The sequence below is a fragment of the Grampus griseus genome, assembly GCF_964374135.1.
Source record: "Grampus griseus genome assembly, chromosome: 9".
Taxonomy (NCBI): Eukaryota; Metazoa; Chordata; class Mammalia; order Artiodactyla; family Delphinidae; genus Grampus; species Grampus griseus.
This window is the reverse complement of record NC_139003.1, coordinates 4,061,558-4,083,734: the sequence shown is the minus strand read 5'-3', so window position 1 is coordinate 4,083,734 and position 22,177 is coordinate 4,061,558. Positions and strand designations below refer to the sequence as shown.

The 22,177-nt window shown below is 47.2% G+C and overlaps 1 protein-coding gene across 2 annotated transcripts in view; it reads left to right on the top strand.

Moving 5' to 3' along the window:
- DPP6 (dipeptidyl peptidase like 6) overlaps nt 1–22,177 on the top strand; it is a gene marked incomplete at both ends in the record, with an annotated part of 1,026,243 nt that overhangs the window by 82,915 nt on the left and 921,151 nt on the right. The window contains one exon of one of the 2 annotated variants that reach the window (XM_082662525.1): nt 8,833–8,883. The exons of the other annotated variant lie outside the window; for it this stretch is intronic. Within the exon in view, the coding sequence (XP_082518651.1) occupies nt 8,833–8,883 (51 nt within the window). Of the gene's footprint in view, nt 1–8,832; nt 8,884–22,177 lie in introns of those variants that run through there. 2 annotated transcript variants of the gene reach the window in all.

Here is a 22,177-nt window from a genome sequence, read left to right as displayed (position 1 = left end):
AAAGTAGGCAAATATTATGAGCGGACAATTTCTATAGAAAAAGGTATAAAGAAGACGGGTTTATCTTAAATAGTATTAAATAGCAAATAAGATTTTATCTTAAGTGTTTTGTTTCTATTTAAAACATACACATCTGTTAGCCAATCTCTCGATATGATGAGCATTTCAGGTTTTCTTTATTAATTAACTATACCTGTGATGCATTACCTTTTATTTCCAATTTCAGTTTCTTGAAAGTAAAATTTAAAAACTTTCTAAGTGCAGAATCCTTCTGGAGTTTTCCTTTTTTCCCCTCACAGCATTTTTAAAAAGTTTTATAGAGATACAATTTTCATACAAAAAATTTCACTCATTCAAATTGTACAACTCAATTTTTAGTATGTTTACAGAGTTGTGCAGCCATCAGCTTAATCTAATTCTAGATGAAAAAGAATCCTTATACCCACTTGCAGTCATTCCCCCCCCGGATGCCCATCACAAACTTGTCTCCTCTCCCGCCAACTCATATCCAGTCCCAGGCAACCATTACTGTCTGTCTCTGTAGACATTTCATGTAAATGGAGTCATACAACATGTACTCTTTTGTGACTGGCTTCTTGCACTCAGCATAAGATGTTTATAAGATCCCTCTATGTTGTGACATGAATCAGTACCTCATTCCTTCTATGGCTGAATGATATTGCATTGTAAGAATACATCCCATTTTGTTTATCCGTTCATCCGTGATGGACACTTGGGTTATTTCCCCCTTTTGCCTATTATAAATAATGCTGCTATGAACATTTGTATCCAAGTTTTTGGTGGGCATATGTTTTCACTTCTCTTGACTATATACCCAGGATTGGAATTGCTGGGTCAAGTGGTAACTTAACATCAGGCCTTTTGAGGAACTGTTTTCCATGGTGGTTCCACCATTTTACACTCCTACCAGCAATGTGTGAGGGTTCCAGTTTCTCTCCATCCCTACCAATAGTTGTTATTATCTGACCTTTTTATTATAGCAATTTTAGTGGGTGTGAAGTGACAGCTTGTTGTGACTTTGAGTTAATATTACTTTTGTAGAAAAACAAGAGTCAAACTCATATTTTAAAAGGTATTTTTAAAAAGTCTGCTTGTGGCATTTTTAGCAGGGAAGAAATAATGTGTTGGAAGTGCGCGTCAGCCATCAATTTGCAGCGGGTCCACAACTCCAGAACATCCAGGTTTGATTCTCCTCGATTGCCGAGACAGATGACAGTTTCCTGACAACCGTTCAGGTTTTCGTTCCTTTCTGGGCATTTATAATCTTGGGCTCAGAGAAAAGAACCCTGGCAAAAGTCAAGAGATCTGTGTGTTCCCAGCTCAGTGGCTAAACTGAATGCATAATCTTAGGAGCAAATTCAAGTCCCTCTTTTTACCTACAGACATGTTCTATGTCCATTACTTTTAGACCGTTAAGTGTTGGGCTATTTTTTTTTTTCTACAAAATATTCCATAGGAACCCTAAAATATATACTCTGCTCTCCTGGTGCTCTTAAACAGATGTTACGTAAAGGAATTTTACATTGCCCAAAGATAATAGGATTTTCATGCATTTAACTGCTTTTATTTTCCGATACTTTGCTTATTTACAGAGCTTCTCTATATAGATGTTCCTAATGTATAAAAGAGCTATCAACAGTTAACAGTTCCTACACTTCATTAAGAAGGTATTTAATACCAACAAAATACTGTACTGGTCAAGAGGTCTTCACTGGGGTACGGAGGCAGTGTTAGCTGAGCAGGTGAAATAGCTGTGGTCGTAGCCTGGAACGTTGACTAGTGGCATGAATTGGAGTATGAAACCCAGGCTCTTTACCCTTCCTTCCTCCACCTGTGAAATGGGTATGTAGTAGAACACACTCATTAGTGTTCAGAGACAGGTGCTCGGAGAGAAGAGAAACCCCAACCCACAGATGCTTTGGTCCATAGGAGTCTATTTCCTAAAATAGAAACCGCTAGGGCCCATCTAATGTAGAGGATCTGGTTCAGAATCATCTCGTTCCTGAGAAGTTCATGATGTCAGTGCTCAAGGAAAATAACCCCGTTCAACTGAGCAAGGCCAGGGACAGAGATTAACTTACACAATTTCCTCGACTCTTGGTCTACACAGGCAAGGGAAAACGCTGTCAAAGATAAAGGTCTTCTAATTAAATTTGGAAGGGCGTTTACGTGTACACTTGGGATTTCTCTGACATCTCTCACTGTTGTGGCCTCTCCCGTTGCGGAGCACAGGCTCCAGACATGCAGGCTCAGCGGCCATGGCTCACAGGCCCAGCCGCTCTGCGGCATGTGGAATCTTCCCAGACCGGGGCACGAACCCGTGTCCCCTGCATCGGCAGGTGGACTCTCAACCACTGCGCCACCAGGGAAGCCCCCTGTGAAATTTTTAAAATAAATATTGACAGATCTCATTTTTTTCAGAAGATCTCTTCCTGGAAATTCATGGGTAAATCAAATTATATAGGATGAATGATGTCTTCAGTGCAATAAGAAAGCTCACATTTTAAAGAACCTGAGTAATGGATTAATCTGTGGGTCAAGAATAGTTTGTGATGAGAAAATCATTCTCTTTTCCTGTGCACTGTGATGGTTAGTTTTATGTGTCAACTTGACTGGGCCACAGGGTATCCAGATCTTTGCTCAAACATTATTCTGGATGTTTCTGTGAGGGTGTGTTTTTTTTTTTTTTTTGGATGAGTTTAACATTTGAATCAGTAGACTGGGGAAAGCAGATTGCCCTCTTTGACGTGGGTGGGCCTCATCCAATCAGTTGAAGACATGAATAGAACAGAAAGGCTGAGTAAGGGGGAGCTCCTACCCGACTGCTTTGAGCTGAGATATCAGTGTTTTTTTCCTGCCTTCAGACTCAAACTGAAACATTAACTTTTCTTGGGTCTTGACTCTGTTGGCTTCTGGACTGGAGCTAATGCCCCTGGTTCTCCTGGGTCTCCAGCTCACCTGCTGTGGATGTGGGGACTTGAGAGCCTTCAGATTCATGTGAGCCGATCGCTTATAGTAAATTTATACTATATATACATATATATATATACACACACACACCACATCCATGTATATTCTGTTTCTCTGGAAAACCCTAATACAGCTACCTTGACTTTCAGTTTTATGAGTTGGGAATTTCACATGTTGAGTCTCCTTACAGCGGAATTCACCTCGGCAAAGTTAAGCTTTTAGTAGTAAGTCACAAGAAATGAACATTGACAAAACGACACGCTGCATCTGTTCTTCTGTTGTAAATATCACCTGTTGTCAAATGTGAAACTGAACATTGTGCCAAAAGTCTCAACTTAAATCAAAGCTGCTTTGATCAACGCAGTTGCTAATGCCAACAATACGTAAATTAAGGATGGAGCAGAAGGATGGACGAAACAACAACTCCGTTATAGCAGGTTTGGAGAGAGCCCGTCCGAGTTAAATAACGTCCACGAGCCCACACTGAGCAAAGGTAGATGGTGTGTAGGTGCCGCAAAGCATGGCAGATCCCACCTGCTCAAACCTCACAGAGATACTACAGTGAAAACCATGAGATGAGCATGCCTTCTTGTAGATTAGAAAGAAAACTGGAAATTCAACTGCAAAAACTGGAGCTGAGTCAACACTTAGTTGCTAAATATAGGACCACATTTGCATCCCATGTTCATAAATGCAGCACAGGAAAAAAAAAACATTCTGAGGATGGGGGTGAGGAGAGGGGTTCTGATGTCTGTGCTATCTTCAAATATTTCCTAATTTAATTTTCTTATAAAATTTAATATCCCAAAATAATATGGCAGTTGAGCCTCCTCCTTTTTTAAGCATTTCCCCCCTATACTCTTGGCTTCTTTCTTCCTCCTGGATTCCTCTTTATCTATCCTCATTCTTTGTCTCTCCAGTATTCCGTAGGTCAATGACTAAAAGCAGATGAGCTGCAAAGACTGAATAGTCATTATTTAATATTTAGAGTTGCTTTGCTGTTCTATTCCCTCTTTATGCCTGCTTTAGCCCTATTTTTTCTACAGGCATTTCTTTCTTTTTTTTTTTTTTTTTTTGAGGTACACGGGCCTCTCACTGTTGCGGCCTCTCCCGTTGCGGAGCACAGGCTCTGGACGCGCAGGCTCAGCGGCCATGGCTCACGGGCCCAGCCGCTCCGCGGCACGTGGGATCTTCCCGGACCGGGGCATGAACCCGTGTCCCCTGCATCGGCAGGCGGACTCCCAACCACTGCGCCACCAGGGAAGCCCAGGCATTTCTTCCAGAGGCCACAGGCAGGAGTAAGGTAGCACAGGTGAGCCAGACAAATAGTTTTGGCTGATAGCTCTCGGGTGAGTGTTGGGAAAAACATTGACTACTGTCAGAATTATTCATTTATTAACTTAAGTTTAAACCATATTATTCTGCTTTGTATTTCTAGAGATAATTTCAAGGAAGCTATAAAAACGGCAGGTTAAAACAATCTTGTCCTGTACCTTGGAATAAACTTAACCAAGGAGGTGAAAGACTTGTACACTGACACTGAAAACTGTAAGACATTAATGAAAGAAATTGATGAAGAATAAATCAATGGAAAGATATTCCATGCGCACGGTTTACAAGAATTAATATTGTTAAAATGTCCATACTACCCAAGGCAGTTTACAGATTCAATGCAATCCCTATCAATATTCCAATGGCATTTTTCACAGAAATAGAGCAATCCTAAAATTTGTATGGGATCAAAAAAGGCCCCAAGTAGCCAAAGCAATCTTAGAAGAACAAAGCTGGAGGCATCATAACCCCTGATTTTATTACAAAGCTCTGGTCAACAAAACAGTATCGGTACTGGCGTAAAAACAGACATAGATCAGTGAAACAGAATAGAGAGCCCGGTCTCTTCAATAAGTTTTGTTGGGAAGACTGGACGACTGCATGCAAAAGAATGAAACTGGACCACTATTTTACACCATACACAAAAATTAACTCACGGTGGATTGAGAACATGAATGTAAGACCTGAAACAGTAGAAGAAAATATAAATGACATTTGTCTTGCAGTAGTTTTTTTGGATTTGACACCAAAGGCAAAGGCAACAGAAGTAAAAGTAAACAAGTGGGACTACATCAAACTAAAAATTTTCTTCACAGCAAAGAGAACAACCAACAGAATGAAAAGACAGGCTACCAAATGGGAGAAAATATTTGCAAATCATACATGCGATAAAGGACTAATTTCCAAAATACATAAAGAACGCATACAGCTTAATATCAAATAAACAAATAATCTGATTAAAACATGGTGGAGGATCTGAATAGATATTTTTCTAAGGAATGCATTCAGATGGCCAACAGGTACATGAAAAGATGCTCAGCATCACGAATCATCAGGGGATTACAGATCAAAACCACAGTGAGACATCACCTCACACCTGTTAGAATGGCTCTTATCAAAAAGGCAAGAAATAACAAATGTTGATGAGGGTGTGGAGAAAAGGGAACCCTTGTGCATTGTTGGTGGGAATGTAAATTGGTGCAGCCACTATGGAAAACAGTTTGGAGGTTCCTCAAAAAAAATAACAGTGGAACTACTATATGATCCAGCAATGTCACTTCTGGGTATTTGTCCAAAGAAAATGAAAACACTAACTTCAAAAGACATATGCCCCTCATGTTCATTGCAGCATCATTTACAATAGCCAAGATATGGAAGCAACATAAGTGCCCATTGATGGGTAGATATACACACAGTGGAATATTATTCAGCCATAAAAAAGAATGAAATCTTGCTATTTGTGACAATGTAGATGTACCTTGAGGGCATTATGCTAACTGAAATAAGTCAGACATAGAAAAACAAATACTGTATGCTCTCACTTATATGTGGAATCTAAAAAGCAAAACAAAAACCAAGCTTATAAATACAGAAAATAGATTGATTGCAAGGGTAGGGGTGTAGGGAGAAATGAGTGAACGCCGTCAAAAAGTACAAACTTCCAGTTATGAAATAAATAAGTCATGGGAATGTAATGTATAGCAGTGTAACTATAGTTAATAATACTGTATCGCATATTTGAAAGTTACTAAGAGAGTAGATCTTAAAAGTTCTCATCACAAGAAAAAAATTTTACTTAAATTAGGTATGGTGACGGATTCTAACAAGACCTCTTGTGATGAGCATTTCACAGTGTTTACACATATCAGTTCATTATGTTGTACACCTGAAACTAACATAATTGATACGTCAATTATACCTCGGTAAAATATACTTTTGCTGTGTTTTCTCAGTTTTCCCTCCCTACTCCAATGTGTGATGGGATGGGAAAAGCCAGGTTGTGAGGGAGAAGTTTTGGTGAGAAAGAGAGGGAAGAAGATTCTAAAGGAATTAATGCCACTTCAAACAAAGAAGAGAATGAACCATTTTAATGCTGCTTAAAAGCAGAATTAGATTGGCAATATTTTTGGTCCACATGAAGCTGGGTTTAGTGTAAAAGTCAACAGTACAAGGATGATCTGAGCCCATGTTCGTTTCTAGAGAAGGCTGTCATTAAGAATCCTAACATAGGAAAGTGCTTCTTAAACCATGAATAGTGTTGGGCTTCCCTAGTAGCGCAGTCGTTGAGAGTCCGCCTGCCGATTCGGGGGACACGGGTTCGTGCCCCGGTCCAGGAGGATCCCACATGCCGCGGAGCGGCTGGGCTCGTGAGCCATGGCCGCTGAGCCTGCGTGTCCGGAGCCTGTGCTCCGCAACGGGAGAGGCCACAGCAGTGAGAGGCCCGCGTACTGCAAAAAAAAAAAAAAAAAAAAAAAAAAGAATAGTGTTGTGCCTGCCACTTTCCAGGCAAATCCTAATCCACGTTCCTTTAAAAGCTGCTTTTCCATTAGCTTTGTTTCACCTATTTCTTCCACTTACTTCTTAAGCCAAATCATTAGTTACAAGTATTTTTCACCTGCTGCTTGCGTGTGCTTATATATACCTACCATATATGTGTGTATATATATATAATGCTTATATATATAATGTTTAATATATGAAGGCATTTTGGATAATTTACATATAATTACTGTTGCAATCGCTCAGAATTTTCTGCTTGAGTGTGGGTTGGAAACTGGCCTCTTATTCATTCTTACATGCGATTTTTTGTGAATGTAAAAAAATGGAAAGGCTTCTCAAACCGCTCCTAGCCTCTCCTTCCCGCCACTGCCCCCCAGGCGAGGACGTACAAACACACACACGACAGTGAGTTCAAGCCTGATGTGCTGATGTCGGTTGAAACAGCTCCAGTCCGGTTTTGGCGGTGGTCTGGTCCTCGGTGGAGGAAAGCCGCGGCGTGCGGAGCATCCTCTGTGCGCTCTTCCCGGCGGCTTGGGTTGGTCAGCGTTTGAATTTGGCCACCTTCTGCGTGCGCGCTCTCGGGAGCGCGCGTCCCTGTGTGGTCCAGGGAGCTAACCCGCGGGTGTGAAAGATTCAACCGTCCACGAGCGCCCCGGGGGTGGTGATCAGGGAACACTGGGCGCGATCACTGGGCAACCCGCCGCTTGGGGTGGAGGTTGGGTGGGGGCTCAGAGCCGGGGTTTGGGCTCCGGGGCCAGGCAGACCCCTTGGTGCGGGGTGGGCTGTGAGAAGAGCGTGGGATCACGTCCGAAGAAACAAAGACGCTTTAGGGGCCGCAGCTGGGGCAGAGGCCTGGGGGGGAAGGTGGAGCCTGGGAAGCCAGGTGTGCGGGCGCAGAGCGGCCGGGCCAGCGGGTGCCGGGAGTGCTGCTACCCAGCAAGGAACCCCATGCCGTGGACCAGCCGCGGCGGCAGATTCGGATGCGGACCCAGAGTGCAACCATGGAGACGCAACGTGTGTCCCATGGTAACCCTAAACAACATTATTTATGAGCCCTCCGCTTCACCCTGCTCGGCTTCTCCACCCTTGCAGCCGACGGTGCTAGGCGGCGCCCGACTCTGCCCGGCCTCTCCCTCCCCTCCCGGGGGCGCAGACAGGAGATAGTCGCAGCAGATCCAGCGTTCACGCTAGGCGGGAGGCGGCGGCTCTACCCGCGGACATCGCGGTGCCTGTTCGTAAAAACCAAGCGTGTGTGCTCCGCGCACACCCGGCCCGCGGGGAGGGGGCGTGTACCCCAGGAGAGGGTGCTTGGAGGGGCTCCCGGCTCTACACAGACCTTTCGGCGCGCCTAACCTTGATGCAGCCCGAGGCTTCCTGGTCCAGCCGGGTTCGGGCTGAACAGCCGGTGTGTGTACGCGCGCGCGCGCGCGCACACACACACACACACACACACACACAGATACACACACAGGGGCCCGCGCGCCCTGTCGTCGCCGCCGCCTTGCCGGGGTCCCCGCCCTTAGGGACCAGTGCGGCGCCGGCGGCACCCGGCGCTGCCCGCAGAGCATCCCCCCAGCCGGCCGCGCGGCCCAGTGCCCCCGCGTGCGCCCCGCGCGTCTCCTAGCGTCGCTGGCAGAGCGCGGCTGGCCGGCCAGCCAGCAGGACACGCAGGCTGTCTAGCTGGCCCCGCGGCTCTCAGCCTCTTCCCCGCGCTCCCGCTCCCGGCGCCCGGTGTTTGTTGAAACAGGATCTCACCCTGCTCTCCGGCTGTGTATTTTTCTATCTCCGCGGCGGCCGAAAAGAGTTGATTGCTATTGTGATCCGCCGGGGAGAGGAGAGGGGCAGGGTGGCGGAGGGGGAAGCCGAAGCGCTGGAAGAATTTTTTTTTTTCCTGCGAAAGCCAACTCCACCCAGTCCTCGGCCGGTCCAGTCTCTACTTTAATCATCACCGAGACAATGGATTAAGTTACTCTTCTCTGGGCCAGAAGTCGGGTTCAGACTTGGGGCAAAATGAAGGAAAAGGCGATGATTAAGACGGCTAAAATGCAAGGGAACGTGATGGTGAGTGCTGGTGAGGCGCGCGGGGGCCGGGAGGACCTGCAGGGGGGATCGGGGACGGGGGGCGAGTCCCGCACCCCCGGGAAGGACCGCGACCCCCGTGCGGAGCGCGGCGGTGCCGCCACCATTTCCCACCTGAATCCCCCCTACCCGCAGCGGCGGCCGCCCGGCTACGAAGGATCAGGCGTTCGCTTCCAAATTACAACTTTGCAGCTCTGGGTCCCTGTGCTTTGGGCAGGTGGCTTGGTGTCTTGGGCCACGGGCGGGGGTGCGCGAGGTGGGCAAGGGGAGGCGGACCGGCCCTCGCCGACTGCGCGTCTGTCCCAGTGCGCGGCAGACCCCCGGGAGACACGCGGAGAGCGAGGTCGCCGAGGCCAGGGGAGGACCGCGGGGCCGGGATGCCCGCGCCGGCCTCGGGGCCGCGAGTTCCCGAGCCCGGGACCTGGTAGGGTCCGCAAAGCCTGTGGCTCACTCGGGGCGGACGCCTGTCGCTCTGTTCCGGCGGCTGCCCCCGCGACCGCCGGCCGGCCGGGCGGGGCCCTGCTCCCGGGTATGACAACAACGACTCTCCCGAAAGGCCGACTCTGCCAGCGAGCGTAATAATGGCACATCGCTCCCCGAGGAGGACCGTGCGCCGCCGGGGACCTCGGATCGGTGGGCGGCTCAGGGCGGCGGGCCAGGGGGCATTGCGCCTTGACAACTTTGCTAACTCGAGGACCCCGGCGTCCCGCGTCCCTCGCCGACCCCCTTCCGCTCCCGGGCACCGCGCCGCTTTGGCGCTCCTGCCGTCCTCATCCCGAGCCCGTGCCGGGGGCTGAGGGGGTCGAGGACGAGGAGGTTGCCATCTTGTTCTCTGGAAACTGTGTGTGTGCCTGAGCGTGTTTATTTGGCTGACGCTTTAACCCTTTCCGGGTTGCTGTGGGATGCTTCGGAGGAGGGCCCCTGTTTTCACGCTACTCGCCCGGCGGTACTTTGTTGTGAAGCAGGGGCGGGGAGGTAGGGGTTGGCGTGCGGCTCTGAAGGTACCGCTGGAAATGCAGGGACTCCTTCAGGTCCAGGGTCTGCAGCTGGTTACGAGGTGGGTTGGGTGCAGGCGATGGGGGGCGGGGAGCAGAGGTGTGTTTGGGAGAACTCAGCCGGTGAGCCATTTCGAGGTCTTGCTTTCAACAAAAAGAGACGGGAAGTGGAAAATGTATTCGAATTGAACCAGTACCCAGCCGACTTAACCACACCCACGGCAAGACACCTGTTGCCTGCCGGAGGAAGGAGTGCCATCCGCTTGGAGCTTGGCTTCTGGCCTGAGGAGCGCGGTAACCGTATTAAAGGAACTATTGTGTAGAACGCCCCCGACCCCCCGCCCCGCGCAGACGACAGGCCAGTCATTCCAGAGCCTTCCTTCATCAGTCTGGGTTCTCCGAGTGGCTTACCTAATTGTCTGTGGAAATACACCTGTGTCCCTAATTTTCCCACTCCCTTTTTAGACGTCGGGCTGTTCCGCGTAATTTCATGTATAAACAGGGCAGAAACGCGTATGGAGTAATGTTTTCCAATTAAATTCCCACCCACACCCTAATTCCTCTCATATATTGTGCCATAATGTGCTAGTGAAACGTACACACTTAGGACTGAGGGGAGAGAGAGGATTCAGGTTTGTTCTCCTGTTAATAATAACGATGCTTGATTGATTCTTCACCTAAGTCTATTGTCCAGTGTTTCTTCTCGTAAGTTAGATGGTACGTTGTGACATAGCAACATCTGTATACGACATCGTCATTAAAAACTTTTAAGATCTTCCCTCCCACTACCCGCTCTCTGCGTTCATTGCAGAAAATAAAGAGTGAGAAGAACACTGATCTCATTTTCACTCAAACGGTGAATCAGGCTGTCACCCTCCTCTGTGTCTGCTTTTTATAAGTGTAATCAGAGCAGGTTGAACTGAGTCTAGATAAGTCTACAGCCACCAGTTAGGTTTTTAGACTCATCTGTTTGTTGGCCTAAGAGAAAAATGCGACACAGACTCACTCAACTTTTCAACGTTGCATCAGTTCTTAAATTGATAATTATTGCTCTGCAGTTGGCTTTGTACCTTTTCTGAAATGTCACATTCCGGCTAAATGCACGCAGCTTTACCTGAGTGATCACGCCGCACTTAAATCGTTGTTTGGAGACTTACTGAGCCCTAATTTTTCATCAGCTGTTTTGGAAGACTGGCGAATCGCAGCCTCTGTTGGACTCGATGACGGGCAAATTCTTCGCACTCGCCGCCTGACTGGAGTTCAGGTGATACTTTACATGCCCCACGAGCGCGAGGATGACTTCCTCCCATTACTGACGGCTGAGCGGCTGCATATCTGACTGCTGTGAAAAGGGGTGGAACGTGCCGTATATGCAGTGTTGATGCATCAACAGACACACAGAGACATGGACACAGACTCCATCTCCATGCAGGGCCCTTGGAGCTCTCTGGACCCACATCTGAGGTTTGATGTGTAAAAGGGAGACACTTGGTCCTGCCAGAGTGATGGGAGAGGTGCCACGTCCCCTTACAGCCAGGAATGGAAATTGCTTTTCATTCCAGTCTCCACTCACGTTCCCATGTGTGACCATGTGGTCTGGACCTGTGGTCTCTTGTTCCCGAGAACTGTGACAATAGCGCGTGGCTTGTCTTTGCCCTGCTGTAACCCTTAATTGAAAAATCTATTTTCCTAAAATCTCAGTGAACGTTTTATTCCTCACATGTTGCTTGAGAAGTTTATGACTCCTGGCAGCCGATTCAGAGAAGGCAGCCTCCCTGGTAAACTCTCTCATTTTGGCATAATAAATGAGTAAAAGAAATAACACGGGTGGAATCATTCACAACTTCTATTTTCATTCTTGAGAAGAGTCTTTTTCATAAACTTTATTTCTGATATTGTGAGAACTAAGCCACGTTCCATCTGCGATTTAACACACCTAGAAAATGACCAAGATTTTTCCAGTCTCTCAGAACAGAAATTGTTTTTTCAAATCGCTGTATTTTCATAAAATCTACATTTGAAAATTCATATGGGGGATGACTTGCATTTGTTTCAACCCAATCTTCCTTTATGACTGTGTTGATATCCTACTTATTAAACTGTTGTTTGAATTAAATGGGCTATTTGAGAGAGGCTTATCCTCTTGCAGTAGGTTCTAGGGTCAGTGGAAAATTTGATTATCCAGAGGATATTACTTCATGCTCAGTTCCCTCACTCGGTCCATCTGAGCGTTTCCCAGATATGGGGTTGCTTCCTGGAGACTGAGTAAAGGTTATTTAAAAAATCAGAGTCTCGGGGGACTGCCCTATACCCTAGGTGACAGCGTCCCGCTTCCTTGGTGTGTTTTGGTGGCCCTGCAAGCAGATGGTGGGTGAAGGAGGATGGCCAGGCCCTTGGTGACCAGAGTTGTGTCAGAGGAGGTTCAGAAAGTGGAAGCTGAGGGTCAGAGGTCTGCAGGCCACAGGGATGCCTGAGAATCTTCGTGGTTGGTGGGTGTTGCTTTTAGATGAAAGTTGCAGCCTGGGGATGAGTTTCTCATGTAGGGAAAGCTGATGTTTTTCCTGTGGCCACTGATGGTAGCGCTCTGATCACTGACTGGATATATCTGTGATACCACGAGGCTGGGATCTTCTGCAATCTTACTTCCCCTTCCTGTGTTGGATAGAAACCCCGGAGAGGAACCACCCACAGTGAGAGCTGGCTTTCAGGCCCTCTGGGTACTTTACTGATTCAGTTCTACTAAACAGGATGACCTTCTCGTGTTGATGCCCCGCTTATAATAAGCCCGGTGAGCAGAGGAAAGGCTTTGAGGTTTATAGATGAGTTAGTTATAGGAACTTGTGTGGGACACAGACCCCCCCGCTGTTGACCTTCCTTGGGAACAGGGACACACACTTGTGAAATGACTTTTAGGGGCACATCCTTTAGAAAGGCAGTGTTTTTCCTCTATCTGAAGGTAATTGGAAACATGACCCCGCTTCCTTACAGCGATGGGCAACCTGGTGACATAAAAGCCATGGTGATAGTTCTAAATGTGAGCTTTTGGGCGTGTATATTGGACGGGATTTGCCTTCTTGAAATGGGTTCCAAAATTACTTCGGAGGTCATGGTTTTCAAGAGTTATCCCTGTGCATCCCAGGGGTGTGACATCTACTTAGAGACTTCTCTACTTCCTAGTTGTTCATGTCCGTTCATAAAATCATCAACCCCATCACCGGACTCCTCTTGAAATGCTGATTAGTCCCACCTGTGCAGAAAAAAGCCTGAAGCAGGTATCATTTCACACACCTCTTACAGGATTTAAGGTGCTAAGATTTCCAGGAGGAAGTCCTAACCCAGAAATGGATGGTTAGGTCAGGATCTTTTATAAAGTGTCTTGAGTAGAACTGTAGAGCATAGATAGGGCAGTCCTGCTTTTCCAGAGTCCTGTGCAAGTCTTCACTGGATGGATCGCTGGGTCTTCCTGTTGGGACATGTAAATACCCTAAGTTGGCCTTTTCCTATGCCTCGATGATTTCCCTCCCTTCTCTGATCTGTCCTGGTCGCTAATTTGGATTTTGAACTCCCTGAATTATTCCTAAGAGGTGTGGTGTGTTTCCAAAACACTAGCATCTTCGTTCACCCGCAGGAGCTGGGCATGGGGAGCCCCAGGTGGATGCGTGAATGGACAGGTGTTCATTTCTGAGCTCAGGATGACGGCTTTTATGAGCAAGCCCATGGTTCTGGTTGTGCTTTTCTTTCTTTTAAGAACTTCTTCAAGCTCTAATGTGTCCGATAAGAGGAGAGAGAATTCCACACATAGTGTATTTTCCACTTAAAACTACAATGAGGGCTTCCCTGGTGGCGCAGTGGTTGGGGGTCCGCCTGCCGATGCAGGGGACGCGGGTTCGTGCCCCGGTCCGGGAGGATCCCACATGCCGCGGAGCGGCTGGACCCGTGAGCCGTGGCCGCTGAGCCTGCGCGTCTGGAGCCTGTGCTCCGCAACGGGAAAGGCCACGACAGTGGGAGGCCCGCGTACCGCAAAAACAAACAAACAAACAAAAACAAAAAAAACTACAATGAAATTGAAGCTCGTGCTCAACTTTAGTGGTCGCCACGTGTGGTTTTTTTCTAGCGCCACTAGGCAGTTGTCTCGCACCAGCTGGGTGTCCTATAATTCAGCTCAGTCCCAACCCCATCCATCTGCAGAGAGCGTCCGATCCCACAGGTAAAGGACTCGGTCACAAGGCTGCTTCCACTTCAGACGACACCTCGAGTCTAGCTGCTTCGGAAAGATCGGCTAGAGATCGGAGGTTCCCAGGACCCCTCCTTGGGTTCCATTAATTTGCTAGCATGGTTCACAGAACTCAGGAAACCAGTTTACTTATTGGATAACTGGTTTATGACAAAGGATGTTAAAATATAAATGAGCCGTATGAAGAGCTGCACAGGGCCCGGTCTGGAAGGGTCACAGATACAGGAGCTTCTGTCCCTGGGGAGTTTGGGGTGCCGCCAGCCCTGGCGTGTCCTGCTTCACCAACCCGGAAGCCCTCCACACACCCCATCCTTTGGGGTTTTTACGGGGGCTCCATTACATAGGCAGCCTTGATTAAATCGTCAGCCGCCAACCACTGATTCAATCTCTAGCTTTTGTCTTCTCCCCCGAGATCAGAGGGTGGGAATGAGAGTTCCAACCCTCTAATCGTGGTTGGTTCTCCTGGAAACCAGCCCCATCCTTAGGGGATTCCCTAAGGTCACCTCGTTAACAGGGAACTCAGATGTCATTTAAAGGGGCGTGTTATGAATAACAAGATACTCATCTCAGTTTAAGGCTCTGAAATGATTTCAGGACAAAAGACCAAATATTATGACAGAAGACGCCCTGTGGCTCTTACAGCTCTGGACATCCCAAGGCTTTGGGAGCGGTGAACCGTGGCTGCAGACCGAACTGTGTATTTGTTATAAATCACGACATCACAGTTCAATAACTACCATTTCAGTACCGTTTTTATTTCGGGAGGTAAATAAATTAATCCCAGGTCATTGTTTTCTTTTCCTTTCATTCCTTTAAAATAAGTTCAGTGAGGAGGAGACTTTTGTGACCTCCTTTGGTTTCTTGGAGCCGGTTCTATTGGATTAACAGGACCCACAGCTTAGAACTCAAGAAAGAGCATGTCCCAGGCCTTATAGGACACATGCACACACTGAGCTGAGAGGTCGGAGCTGGACAGAACCGGTCAGAATTCCCCTTTATCCCTGTCGCTCCTGGGTGGGTGGGGAAAGTGTTCCCACACACGTGTGATGCAACCACTTCCCAGAGGTCAGTGCTTGCGCCACTGTTGAGCAGAGTGCAGACTGGTTGGGTGGGAGCTCTGTGGGCACAGTCGCCTTGGTAGCTTGACTTTCTTAGCTATGAAGGGAAAGTAACCACGCTGTAATAACCACGGTGCCAAGGGTGTTCTGGTTTCCAGGCTGGTGTTACTCGTCGGTGACAATAAAAAGGAATTGCTGGCCAGAGGCCAGCCACAAGACCTGGTTGTCAATGTACCAGCTGTGATTGGGTCTCAAGCATGGGGAGAAACTAGGGCCAATTGCTTTTCTTCATGATAATGGTGTTTGAAAAATAAGATTTTCCTCTTTTTTTTGCATCCCCTATTAGGCAACATACAGTTTTACTTCAAATAATTCTCTTTTTCTGATTTTGGGTTGTTTGGTTTTGTTGTTGTTGTTGTTGAGTTGCACGAGCTGTTTGTATATTTTGGAAATGAAGCCCTGGTCAGTTGCATCGTTTGCAAATATTGTCTCCCATTCTGTGGGTTGTCTTTTCTCCTTTTGTGATTTTGGTGGCATATAAGCAACATGGAGTGAAACCTCTACTAATGGGAACCCAGCTGAACTTGAGCCAGCTGGACTAACCGTCTCCTACGATTCTAGCACTTGAGGCTGAAATGCAACTTCTAGGGTCTGTTCTTGACTCTATATACATTAGGTCATTTTTCTATACCTTCTAATTCTACATTTTTGGAAAATGAGAGTTAATGCTCTTCAAGCCAAAATTCTCTCCTTCTTACAAAAGGATTCAATTGTGGACTAGAATCTCTATGCTCAGGAAAAAAAAAGAATTAACACATTTTTATAAAAACTATAATTATTTATGACAGAAGACCAAGGATTTTCTGGTTGAATATGAGTTTCCCAGAAATTTCTGTGTATCTGACCAAATCAAATCCTGATACACTTTCCATAATGGGATTTTTTTTTGGTCTTCTCCCTATGACTTGGTAAATTGTGTGTATATTTTTTAAGATTCCCCACTCTTTTTTTTTTAACATATTTATCGGAATATAATTGCTTTACGATGTTGTGTTAGTTTCTGCTTTATAACAAAGTGAATCAGTTATACATATATTTATATCCCCATGTCTCCTCCCCCTTGCGTCTCCCTCCCTCCCACCCTCTTATCCCACCGCTCTAGGTGGTCACAAAGCACGAGCTGATCTCCCTGTGCTATGCAGCTGCTGTTTTACGTTTGGTAGTGTATATATGTCCATGCCACTCTCTCGCTTCGTCCCAGCTTACCTTTCCCCCTCCCCGTGTCCTCAAGTCCATTCTCTACGTCTGCGTCTTTATTCTGTCCTGCCCATAGGTTCTTCAGAACCATATATATTTTTTTAGATTCCATATATATGTGTTAGCATACGGTATTTGTTTTCCTCTTTCTGACTTACTTCACTCTGTATGATAACTTACAGTTTGCATAGCACCTTTAGAGATTATAAAGCAACGTTGCACACACTCTTTTATGATATTAGAGCAACCCATTGTGTGGACAGGCCAAATATCATTTCTTTTGTATGGTTGAAATTGCTGAGATTGGGAGAGATTATTCAGCTGCTCCCCACTCCCGGTCCAGGGTCTTTTTTGCCCATCATATATTCTTTCAAAAATTATCTTCTTTCCCACCACAACTGGAAGGAAATATAGAGCCTGAATGTTGGAAGGGATATAGAAACCATCTAGAACAAGATCTCTTCTAATGCTCTGTCCCTGTAGGATTTCTAGCCTTTTCTGGAACTCACTCAGGGACTCAGAGCTCCGGCTCTTGTTGACAAGTTCTACTTGCTAGAACAGTCTGTTCACATGAAACCTACCTTCAGGGAATTTCCCATAGTCCCAGCTCGAAGCCTTTGAACTATGGAAAGTTAGTCTAATCCCTGCTTTAAGCTACAATCTGACCTTCAGCTGATGTGTCTCCTTTGTGGTCTCTTTTCCAGGAAGAACATGTCCTTCCATTTATTTACATTTGATCGGAGTGACTATGAATTTAACCATTAGAGATTCCTTATTTCCATCCATCCATTGCTGTCTTTTTCCATTTCTTAGCTTCCCCAAGTCTCTCCCTATTTTATTGTTGTTGTTGATTTTTCACCTGTGTAAAACTAGGTTACAAAGCTGTGATTAAATTCAGGTGTGCACAGCAAAGGTGGTCTTTTCAAAATGGAGCAGCAACTTTTGTGAAAAGCTCCAGAGAGGAGAAGGCTAAGCCTTCTGGACAGAAAGTTGTGACATTCACAACTGGTTTGGGTTTGCTTACAGAAAAGAGAGAAGCAATCCCCGCAAAACTTTACGACAATGATGAGGCTTTTGCAAAGCAAGAATTATTTCAGTCCAGCTGATAGAAGGTGACACCTCCTCAGAGCTCTTGCTTGCCGTTTGCTGTATAAGAAGCAGTTCAGTATCACCTGGAAACAAGAAACTCCAACAACTTAGAATTCACCTTTCTGTGCCCTTGAGAAACATATTAGACCCTGACCAGGGGTCACCTGCCCTAGGACCTTCTAGTAAGAGAGGGAAAAGCATAACCAGGGGAAGGCAAATTAAAATCGCAGTGACAAAACACCCAATGAAAAGTCAAATATTTACTAAAGATTTATAACACTTAATTTTGGCAAAGATGTGGAACACTGGGGGGGAGGGGCACATCTGAAACTTCGCGAACGATTTCACATTAGCTGCACGTGGATGATCTCCATGCCCCGTGACTCCCTGTCTCACTCCCAGGCATGTACCTGCAAGAAATCCTTGCAGCTGTGCACTCCGGGACAGGTACAAGAATGCTGATGGCAGGAATGTTTGTACTAGCCTCAAACTGGAAGCCGGTCAAATCGCTCTCAGCAGTAGGATGCAAGACTCCATCAGTGTATTGATACAGCAGGGTACCAGACAGAGGCAAAAACGTGGACACAGGCTCGAAAGCACAGGGACTTTCCCAAACATGCCACTGAGCAAAAGAAGCCGGGCCTGAAAGAATACATACTGTATGGCTTTGTTTATGTAAAGTTCGAAACAGGTAAAGCTAAGATGTCCTGTTAGGGGATGCTGACGTGGAATCCCTGATGGATGGGATATTTTTAGAAAAATGAAGGGAATCCTGACTGTACAAATCAAAGAGCCGTTACCTCTGGTTGGTGGGAGAGGAGGTTATGGCAGGGAGGCGTTCGGGGGACTTTAAAAGTGCGGGGAGGATTCTCATGCTTGACCATGGTTTACACAGGCTGCTTCGTAATAATTCCTTCTAGGTCTGTACATTGATATTGGACGCACTTTTCTGTACCTGTGTTGCATTTCACAAGGCGTAGAGACAGATTGTCAAATGTCTTTTGCATCTACTGGGTGAATGGATGGCCCACATATGGCGGACATAGACCCCCTTTTTCCTGTAGAAGAAAACCAACCATAGCCCTTAGAAGTCAAGGGGCCGTTGATGTTGAGTATCCCTTCATCTGTGAGGCGTGGTAAGTCCCTTGTGCAAAGGTAAGTATCAGGGCTGCCCTGTGGGAGCCGCCAGGGAATGACAGAAGCCAGCAGTGTGGCCGGAGACAGGGATGGTCTCCAGACACAGGGCAGGTCGGGAACCGTGAGAGAAAGGAAACGCCAAGGCAACAGCTGCAGGATAAGAAGCCAGGGGCACCAGCAAATAGAACAGATCTATCAGGAGAGTTGAGACAGGCTGGAAAAACTAACAGAGCCCTTGGGGAACCACTGACCCTGGGGAGGAACTGTCCTCAGTTGTGGACATCAGAGGCCTTCGAAAGAGAGCGGTGTCGACGGGCAAACAGCGGCTGAGAGAAAATGAAGCCATATCTGGCCTCTGTACCCTGACACCGAATTAAATCTCGGAGACAAGAGTTGTGGGTGAAGTAGAAAAGAACAGCTTTATTGCTTTGCCAGGCAAAGGGGGCCACAGCGGACTAATGCCCTCCAAACTGCGTGTCCCGCCCTGGAGGGGGTCCTGAGCAGTTTTATAGGAATGGTTCAAAGAGGGCGGTCAGCTTGCGGACATGTTTCTGATTGGTTGGTGGTGAGGTCATCGGGAGTCAGCCTCATCAACCTTCTGGTTCCAACCGGTCTGGGGTCTGTGTGCTTGTGGGCAGCAGACAATTAACTTCTCCTGCCCGGTGGTGGCTTCAGAATCTGCAAAACAGCTCAAAGATCTTGTTCTGTGTATCCCTTGAGGGGAACCAGGACCCCGCCCCAAGGCTGCACTATTGTCTCCTGACTGCTCTGCCCTTGTCTCTGCATCCCCTCCCTTCCCTGGTTAGCAACAACCTGGCCTTTGGAACTCAGGGAAGGTCAGGGAGGCTGAAGGAAGCCTATTTCCTGTCATCAAGAAACAGGGGGGGCTTCCCTGGTGGCACAGTGGTTAAGAATCTGCCTGCCAGTGCAGGTGACACGGGTTCTAGCCCTGGTCCAGGAAGATCCCACATGCCGCGGAGCAACTAAGCCCGTGAGCCATGGCCGCTGAGCCTGTGCTCTAGAGCCCGCGAGCCACAACTACAGAAGCCCGCATACTAGAGCCTGTGCTCTGCAACAAGAGAAGCCACTGCAATGAGAAGCCCACGCACCACAACAAAGAGTGGCCCCCCCACAGGGTCCTAATCATTTCAAAAACACAAGTGATGAAAACCACCCTTCTTTCTACTAGAATCCAAGGTCTTGCCTGACTTATATGCCATCTAAGTGCAACTCGCCCCTGAAGGTCTGACCAGATCATGGGCTTTGCTGATGTGTATGTACATTTTGCTCAGGTGAAGTGGGTTTTGCATCCTGAATAGTGGGCTTTATGGAATCTTGCTGCTGATCATTACTAGAGAAGAAGGGAGGTAGAAACAAGGCACTGGGCTTCCATTAATGCTCAGAATTCACAGCCGCACAGAAGTGCAGAGGTGAATGGGAAGAAATGTCCTCTTCTGCTGCCGCCGCCGCTGCTCTGTCTGATTCCCCTGAACCAAGTTTATATCCTCCCTCGAGACTGTGATGTGCCGTCTCTGTTTTTCCCATGGCAATTGCATGCCCAGCTTGAGGACATTGAGCCCTGCTCCTAGGACAGGACTGTTCCCCCAACCTTAGCAGCCCACCGTGATCTCAGCCTAAAAGAATCCCTTGACGCTAAGGACAGTCGGGTGTTGGCTGACCAGCAATGAGATGGGGTCTCTCATCCCCCTTTTGTTTGTTGATTTGCTTGTTTTTGTTTTCTCCTGAATTATGTTTTTCTCTGAAAATATAAGCTTGGGTTAATAAGCCTACTGAAGAGGGAATGTCCAAACAGTTACTGGTTTCTGGAAGGAAGAGGAGACTGAACTGGTCTAGGGGGCAAGTCCATTGTTTTTGTAGACGCCCTTGAAAAACTGATCCGCTCTGAATGAAAAATGTTGCTGCCGTATCAGCAAGCAACGGATGCTTCGGCCATCAGCCCATCAAGCCGTCAGCCGTTCCCAGGGGTGAGCCCTGAGGGAACTCAAGATGGAGACAAACTGGCTGCCCACTGCCCAGCCCTGAGCCACTGCAGGCCCCACCCCTACCCATGTGCACCCTGGGGGGACTCAGGATGGGAAAGCACAGGATACTGGCCCCAGAGAGCTGAGGTGCTTCTCAAAGGCATGATTTCCCTGAACTCAGACTCATGCATCTTCCCATACTTCGAAAAGCGCTAAATTCATTAACTTGAGATGTCTGGTTTTCTTTAATGAATGGTTTTGATGTTCCAACTCCTGGTCTTTGTTGCAAAAACCTCTGAGTACCTTGGCTCCTTGCCTGCCTCTCTGGAGCAGTCTCTCAGAGCTGACAGGCTGCCTCCTGGACTTGAAGTCCTCAGAAAGTCTGCCAAATGAGACATAATTCTCAACGTTTAGATTGTGCTTTTTTTTCCAGGCCACAACGCTTTGGATTTTGACTCTCACTTAAGTTCTCCAGGAACCTTGCAAGTAGCTGCTTTGCAAAACCAAGTTTAACCTAATTTGATCTCTCAACTGCTGCTCTGCTCCTGTGTTATTCTCAAAGTGCTGGAGCAGTAATTAAAATGGAGGGTGTTGAAATCAACAGCGCACGCTGATTTTGCTTGAGGTGTGTGAGTGTGTGCACAGGCAGGCACACGTGTGCTCACTTGCATACAAATACTTAGGAAGCTGAACTTTGCCTCCTTCGCACTGTGATACTTTAAGACCGTCCATTATAATCTGAAAAGCATGCAGGAATTAACCTGCTGTAGACTCCCAGTTTGGTTTCTCAGGATGAATCAGTCATCACTACTGTCGACTTGAGGAAAAACAAAAAAACATAAGAGCTGGGAGGTTAAGTTTTGTTCAGAGACTTGCTGAGGACTGCGGCCGGGAGACAGAGTCTCAGCAGCTCTGAGGAAACTGCTCTGAAGAGGAGGGGAGGAAGGAAGTTTATGTGTGATTTTTTGGTAGGAAGTACATGCCGTCAAGCATCCATCTTGGTAAGAGGTTGCTGCTCGTCACGAAGGACAGAGATCCTCAAGTTAAGGCTTTTAGTGCTCTTGTATACAGTACGGGAAGACGCAGGAATCTGGGGTCATTGGAATGCTTCCTGAGATGTGCATGTCACTGTTTAAGGGCCTGCTCACCCACAGCACGTGATGCCTCGTTGGGTTTTCATCCTGAATTCCTCTCCGGGTGCACTGTCAGCCAGCCCTGCTGGGGGTTAGGACTTAACCCTGTGGAACTGGGTGCTGAACTGAGTGCTCTGTTTTTTGCTCACGCACACTGCTTTGAAGGTCGTTGTGGAGAGTGGTTCTCAAAGTGTGGTGCCCAGACCAGCTTCACATGGGAACTTCGGAAATGCAAATTCTTGTGCTCACCCAGACCTACCCAAATGGAAACGGGGAGGGTGGGTCCAGCATCCGTACTTTATTTTTTCTGTATCCTGCTTTTATTGTTTCGCAGCAGAAATCCCAGTGTAGGACATAACTGCAAATATTCGGCTATGCAAAAGAGAATACT